Source organism: Hippocampus comes, unplaced genomic scaffold (genome assembly GCF_001891065.2).
Source record: "Hippocampus comes isolate QL1 unplaced genomic scaffold, H_comes_QL1_v1.1 scaffold486, whole genome shotgun sequence".
NCBI lineage: Eukaryota > Metazoa > Chordata > Actinopteri > Syngnathiformes > Syngnathidae > Hippocampus > Hippocampus comes.
In genome coordinates this window covers 94,941-103,052 of record NW_017805138.1, presented here as the reverse complement: position 1 = coordinate 103,052, position 8,112 = coordinate 94,941, and the positions used below count along the sequence as shown (strand labels likewise).

The following is an 8,112-nucleotide window of genomic DNA, read 5'->3' as shown; positions in this document are numbered from 1 at the left end:
CCCCCCCCCACCCCAATGACAACTGGAAACACTTTTTCAGGATGGCCAATCCTGCGTGTGGGCTGTGGGCAAGCCTGGGATCATTTTCCCTCTAAAAGTCCTGTAATCACCATAGTAAGATGTGGCCTTGATCGACGTTTCAACAAAATCTAATGCTGCCCGACCCCTTTTCTTGTCCCAATTTAAACTCTTAAGAGAATGGAAGCCTCATTGCTTTCCAAACAAAAGATGAGAGCAATCTGTCATTGTTGAGCGCTCTGAGGAATCTGCAATGGCTGTAATTGGGGGAGTCAAGTCAAACACCACACTGGCGTGTTGATAAATGGCTGGATTTAGCCTAGGGAGAGGCTTTTGTTTCCTCTCTCTCATCCCTGGTGATGTCTTTGTGACATTTTGGATCAACCTGAAAATAACCGGATCCACATCGCACTATGCAAGGTGAAATTAGCATTTTGCCCTCACTAAAACACACTGAATAGCAAAACTGAAAATCAACCGCCAAGACAGTCCCAAAAAGCTTTGCAAGGCACACATCACCGACCGTAGGTAGGCGGAGGTCGAGCAAAGCTCTGTGCTACTTATATTACAGTACCTAGCTAGAAACGAGTTGTGGCTGGCTACTAGTGCAGCCTAACATGTTGCGGAGTCGCCCCTAAGTCAGTAATTATTGCCTTCCTAGCTGTGAATACGCTACATTTCTGACCATTTTCACCGGAGGATGACAGGAAAAGACAGAGAAGCCATGCTAACTGCTAAGCTAACCTAAGAGTGACACAGCTACCGTGTTTAACACCTGAATTAATTGCTGGATGATGAGTACATTTTACACAAACGTCTGTTTGGAACTGCATTAAATTGGAGAACATCCAAATTTATACAGCAAAATAGCAGGCAAATTAGTAAGTGTCTGGTTTCTGGAGAGAAAATCATACTCGCTAAACCGAACCAGTCAGCCAGAAGTTATGGCCTATAAGATTAAAAGTATATTAATACAGCACAATATTATTATTATTATTATTATTATTATTATTATTATTATTATTATTATCACCAGTAGAGTCCTGAGTTTTGATTTTGACTTTTGAGGTCTGCACGTTTTACTTCTAAACAAGAAAATGCAGTTTGTTGCTGTACACAATGTGAGTTTTATGAAATAAAAACTCTTGATTCTATGAACAAAAAAGTTACAAATCACATTATTCCCTTAACGCCCCTTGTTCACACTCATTGGAATTCGTGTTACAAAGCCACAAAAAGCAACTTACGTGCTTGCTGAACTCAACTCTTATGTTGATTGATGATGACGTTATGTATGACTTTAGAGGTGCGTTTTTTCCTGAAAATATGGGTGGAATTTCAAATTGCACGACTTCATGGCAATTTGATTTTAGAATTTGTCCTGTACTTGATTTTAATTTGGACAGAAAGCGTACTCACAAACATTCACAACAGGCAATCTCCAAGAAGATAATTTGGCTCATGTCAGCAAACTGAATGCACTCAGGTTAGAAGGCTGGATCCTGCCTCAGGATCCCTTCCTCTCAGCTTGTGATAGGTGCACTGTGATCCCCATCAAGCCATGCATGGATGACTGCACAGGGAGGAGCACAGGCATGGGAAATAACAAGAGGATTATAAGGCTCTTCATCATCCTGTCTATCCAGCCTTAAGCCTGCCCGTGCAACACTTTGTATTTTTTTTTTTTTTATCAGGAGCACAACACAGCTTTCTGTCCCTGTTCTCCAGCTTGTGCTTAAGCACTTGTAAAGTTGAGCAGATTTCATGGAAAAATACAAGAGATGCCTGAGATGGAGTCCCAGAGTACTGATTGTATTTTTGGGAGCACCCAGACGTATTTTCCCATTTAGGACTTCATATAAGGCGGCACGGTGGTCGACTGGTTAGCATGTCGACCTCATAGTGCAGATGTGCAGGGGTGGATTCTGGCTCTGGCCTTCCTGTGTGAAGTTTGCATGTTCTCTCTGTGCCTGCGTCGGTTTTCTCCGGGTACTGCGGTTTCCTCCCACATTCCAAAAAGATGCATGGCAGGTTAATGAAACACTCTAAATTGTCCCTAGGTGTGACTGTGAGTGCAAGTGGGTGTTTGTTTAAGTAGCCCTGTGGTTGGCTGGCAACCAGTTCAAGGTGTACCCTGCTTACCGCCCGATGACGGCTTGGTTAGGCTGCAGCATGCTCGCGACCCTCGTGAGGATAAGCAGATTAGAAAATGGATGGATGGACGATTGACTAACAATTTTTCAGGTATAACAGGTATGTAAAAGGATTATTCACACGGAGCCAAACATTTTCTCTGTACCAGGATCTTTAGTCCAAGGCTCCTGTCTTATAAAATAGACTAAAATCTTTTCACACATCAATCAGTTTGAAACGCTGTCATACACTAATTCTACAGATAGTATTCATGGATATCCTCTGTTTGCATGGATGGCCGTTTTCATTGTTTGTGTTGTTCTGCTGTTGTCATGTCAACAAATGGCCAAACGTCCCAATTTTCATCTGTTTTCATTTAAAAACTGTGTTTTTTAAATTTGCTCTGTTCCAGTTCCAGACTAGTGTATCTGTGGCATTGCCAGGAGCACCACTGAGCAGGGTAAACCGCCGAGCAGATTCAAAGCCTCTCATCGGCAGGCAGACTTCTTGACACGTTCTCTCAGTTTGGGCTGTTGACTGACGAGGCCACTTCCAGGCACTCATACATCGGTAGTGATCAAAGATGGGGCCCCGGTGTTCTTTGTCAGCTGTCAGACTGGTACCAGGGCTCCATCCCTACTTGAAAATATCAGACCAATCAACATGCAGTTAAAAGAATTGTTGCACTTCATTCCACTATTTGGGACTTGCACTCGCCAAGAATAAAGAAGAATCAAAATTCTGTTGAACTCATCCTACTTTGGACATCACCTTTTCGATCTCCTGCCTTCTGGTCAGCACGACAAAACACTGCACACCTAAACCACCTGACAATCTGGCAGCTTCTTTCTCCTTTCCATGAAAGCAAATAATTGACTCGTATGATCAATGTGACACATTGTTTTGCACGCTTCAGTTGTGTTGCCTTTATCGCATTTGTTGTTGTAGCATCGTCACTTGCATAATGTTGCCCAGTAAAGATGATTTTGACTACTTGGGTTCTATTTTTGTAGAAAGTGCAAGTATGCTCGGGTGTAAAATATGGCGCATCGTGATTTTGGTCGAGCTTACCGTGTTTGGGAATTTTGTGGAACACCGTACGCTTCGCTGGGCAGCCCAGGGGACTGAGACTGTTTTCTTTTACAGACCCCTGGCCCACGTGATAATTTGGTGGCTGAAAGTAGACTAAACTTTAGACCAGTTCAAAAAGTTGTGGACACTGGTGGTGGAGCGCGATTTTGTTGGATTTGATTGTTGTGCAGGCAGACAAGTTGTGTTTTCACACTTGGACGCACTGGTGGAAGGCGGTCTCCGGTGCCCGCTTCACAGCGGCCAACTTTACATCATCCGCAAGTGGGGATCCTCTTGCACTTCCTTATAAACGTACTTTGCACATGGCGATCTCCTGCATGGACTCCAGTGAGTCCGTTTATGCTTCGGCCATGGAGACCACACCTCTCCAGCGTTGAATTTAAAGGGAATGTGAGGAGAGTTGTTTCATTGTCCTTGAATCAAGTTGGCTGTGTTCACACCCGTTTCATGAAAATACCAAAAGAAAGAAAATTACACCCATGGGCACAGTTAGTCCACATTTGGCGCAAGATTTGTGCTGGGCATGAAACTAGGACCCTATGATTTTGTTCACCAATTTCTGATGTACTTTAGGCTACAGTTGCTATTGTCACCATGTAACAAAACAAAACAAATGCGCATGCCGAAGGTTTGTCCTCCCAAATTTTAATCTAAACCATCTTTTGAATATCCTGTGTTTACATATATATGGGTTTCTAATCTAATGTAAAATATGTCAGTATGTTATTTTTGTGGTAGTTAAGTGTTGTTAAAAAAAAAAAAACCCAACAATAGCACTTTGATCCACATGGATGTGCAATTGCGTGTTAGAAATCACACAACGTACATTCTCATACTATCACAATATTGTGCTAACTGCCAACCAGATAATTCTGGAATACCCAGAAGTATGTATTTTGTGTACACAAATGGAAACAACACTGTTTTAAAAAAAAAAGAGTTTTTAATTTCAAATGTTCTTATGTAAATAGCCTGAAAAACATCTCCCTTGATCCCTTGGTAACGGCATCTTTATTTGAAGATGACAGAGCATTCCATTGTGCTGAAACCATTCACAATAAAGGATAAGAAGAAACATTATGGTGGAACAAGTTCATCATACTTTAAATAGGGATTAAATTAATTATGTGATCATTACTGTGATGCTCAGCTCATAAATTAAGGTACAGTACTAACCACTTTGCCTGTTGGCATTCATCCTTGAGCACAGAAAATCCGTGCGGGGTGAAATTGTTATGGGTTAATCACAATTATGTGTGTGAGTGCGTGTGCGTGTGTTTGTTCAAACAGGCTGATAAGCTCAAGTGTGCATGTGAATACCTGTTATTGAGATGCTGTCTTTATTATGTAGGCAAAGTAGGCGCAATACTGACTCCTATGTCTGCTTTATGACATAAACACATGACTAATGTGAAGCTTTGACTTACTTTCTAATTAGTGGCGTTTGTCTTTCCTGATGCCCCCATACCTGCTTCAGGGTTGGAATACTCATATTCCTTCTGCGACCGTTTCTACACGATAGACTATTTACATTTTCTTCTCTTGGGTATTTGTCTATGGTCACGAGCTATAGGTCGTGACTGAAAAAACGAGATCCCGCATACAAACGGCCAAAATGAGTTTTCTCTGCAGGGTGTTCGGGCTCTCCCTTAGAGATAAGGTGAGAAGTTCGGTCATCTGGGAGGGGCTCAGAGTCGAGCTGCTTCTCCTCCACATCGAGAGGAGCCAGAAGAGGTGGCTCGGGCATTTGATTAGGATGCCTCCAGAACGCCTCCCTGGTGAGGTGTTCCGGGTATGTCCCACCGGCAGGAGGCCCCGGGGACGACCCAGGACACGCTGGAGAGTCTATGTCACCTAGCTGGCCTGGGAACGCCTCGGGATCCTCCGGGAAGAGCTAGAAGTGGCTGGGGAGAGGGAAGTCTGGGCTTCCCTGCTAAAACTGCTGCCCCCGCGACCCGACCCCGGATGAGCGGTAGAAGATGGATGGATGGATGGATGGATGGATGGATGGATGGATGGATGGATGGATGGATGGGTATTTGTCAAATAGAATTGTAAACATTTAAGACAGTGAAAACACCCCCCCCACCCATAGGAAATGTTGAATCAAAATCAAGTCAAAATCAAGAAGCCTTTATTCACTAAAATACAAAATAACAGAAGGTAAGAAGCAGAAAATGACAGTTGACATCCAACAGTTCTGTCAAAATAATTGAACCAACCGCTAACAATTTAGCTAAGCTAACCTTTACTTTTCCCCACTGATGTCAAAACTAAAGGATAGGTGGTACCATAGTGTTGAGTTGTCGCTTTAATTTCACAGTATTTGCTGACCAATTTACAGCACTAAATGCTCACTGGCAACTTGTCATGGCACTCTGGGTTAAGATCACCATTGACAAACTCTCCATCTGATTCACTGTAGAAAATTGTAAGCACCATTTGGACAAAGTCAGTGGAGTATACGCTGTACTCTTCATGCTCATCAATAGTCCTATGGCACTTTATATGAACGACCAAGAGCGTTTACCATGCTGGCTACTTGGCTTGAGAAATATTGTTTGCTGACAATCTGCAGTCTTTTTGTCATTATTTGGTTGCCAAGCTAACCAGTGATGATCACGTAATAATCCTCCTCCTGGTTATTAAGACAAAAGAGAAATCTATTTTCTAGTTTGACACTTTTTATGGTAACAGAGACTGCTGGATACTAAACAGGCAGACAGACAGACGGGACAGACACACACACACACACACACACACACACACACACACACACACACACACACACACACACACACACACACACACACACATACACGATATCCCTTTAAAACTGTACTTATTCTTAAAAACTCTCAGTGGAAAATTACCACAAGCCTTTTATGGAAATTGTATTGGGGAGCCAGAAAAGTAGTCTCATAAGTTCTCATTTTCATTGCATTTGTGTGTTTCCCAGCCTGAGAAGCACAACAAAAACAGAATAAAATCCAACATGTTAACTTGTTTATTTAGCCTGCTGTCAGACAGAAGAGACACTCTAAATATTTGTGGGGGGGGAAAAAGTGTTTTGATTCCAGCATATTGAGAAGGCAAACAAGAAACCATTTTTTTTATTGCAGTGGAACAAGAGGCAGGCAGGTCTTGTATAGTGCAAAAAAAAATGTTGTGTTGGTTTTGCAGATAAGTGATCTGCGTCTTGCTGCCAAAACTAAACAAATTCCATTTCAGACGACTCACCTTTCGTGGCTTGTCTTTATCTCCTCATCTATCTCGACCGCAATGATTTGACGTTTGGTTGAAAGGCTGCTTACCGTGAATGCAATTGGAATTCATTCAGGCTCTCGTTTGACATCAACCAAAATGTACAGTGTCGTGCATGTAAATGTTGTGTCCAGATATCTTGGAACATTTCATGTCTGGCTAATGGAGGCTGTGCAGTAACGTGTCACAAGTGAGCTGTTTCATATAAGTACACAAATTGGAAAGTAAATTAACAATATTAAATCATATGAAGCCTGGGCATGCAGTACAAACTATTACAATGTTCTTACGTTAGTATAAGCAAATGTGGACAGTCCGCCACACTTACGTTTTTTTTTTTTTTTTTTTTTAAACCGTCTTGCTCAAGGAACATTCCACATTCTAAGAAATCATTCACTTTGTTTACATTTGTCTGAGGCTCTTCTGGAAAATAGGATTTGACCAAGTGAAATATCTGGAGGAAATGGGTTAGGAGTACAGTAATGGACTGTTTTGAAAAGACCGAACTTACGGGTAAATTGATAAATCAAAAGGCTGCATCTCATGAAGTGCAAAGAATTTGTGCACGGGATAGAATTAGAATTAAATTATGATAATGAACTAAACTGCAGGCTATGTGTTGACACAAAGTGGTATCAGGTAAGTCCAACCAGATATTTTTCTTCTCCTGTTGGGAGAAAAAGGGTGGCTTCTGTTGTTATTGTGGATGATTCATTTCCAACAATATCTTCCTGTAAATGTAATCTTAAAGCATATTTATTCTTACTCGCTTTTAATGTTTTGGGTTGTTTTCTTATTGTATTGTTTGGTTGTTTTAAAACATATTTTTTCATGTGTTGCCATTTTGCTTTTTTATCCTGAAGCACACTGTGTTTATGCTTGCCATATGAAATGTGCTCTCCAAAAAAAAAAAAAAATGACATTGACATTGGGTGGTTAAATGAAGTGGAGGCATGGAAAAAAATCAATTCGCCATATTGTGTACAGCTCTTCACATGTTTCAAATGTAACTTTAAAAGCCACTTTGTGCTGTTTGGAAAAGGCCGAGCTCAAATAATGCAAATTAAGAGCGCTTTTCTGCCGTGTTGGGAATCAAGTTTTATTCTTCTAAGAAATGAGATCTAGTTCGCTAAACCTGCAACATTTTCTTCAATTTTATTTTATTTTTTTTAACGGTTCCTCCTTTGCAAACCCAAGGTAATTTTACCTTCTCGTTGCAGGTTTCTGACAACCAGAGAGTGGATCCATTGGGATCATGGATGGACTTTGTCAAGCGACCAGTTGGCAACTTCCCAGCAAAATGTCGCAAAAGGAAAAGACCTCTGGTAAACCCAGAAGATGGCAGAGAATGTCATAGTGTTTAAAAAAAAAAGAAAAAAAAAAAAGAAAAAAAAACACAGCCTTTCGATCAAGCAATCAAGTTTGCTTGTCTTTAATCACTTGTCCACATGTCATATGATGCAAGACGATCAAACTGAAAGATTGGAATTTACAGATCCATTCCACAACACTGTTTGGCATTGGCGCATCGAGGACAGTGGTAGGCTACCCAAAAGGTGGAACTAGACACAAATTCCAGAATGGGAATACAATACAATACAATAC

General features: G+C 41.3%; 1 protein-coding gene across 1 annotated transcript in view; it reads left to right on the top strand.

Moving 5' to 3' along the window:
• Positions 1-8,112, top strand: part of c1qtnf12 (C1q and TNF related 12) — a 22,698-nt gene that overhangs the window by 5,070 nt on the left and 9,516 nt on the right. The window contains exon 2 of the mRNA XM_019867193.1: positions 7,728-7,832. Coding sequence (XP_019722752.1) covers positions 7,728-7,832 — 105 coding nt within the window. The remainder of the gene's footprint in view (positions 1-7,727; positions 7,833-8,112) is intronic.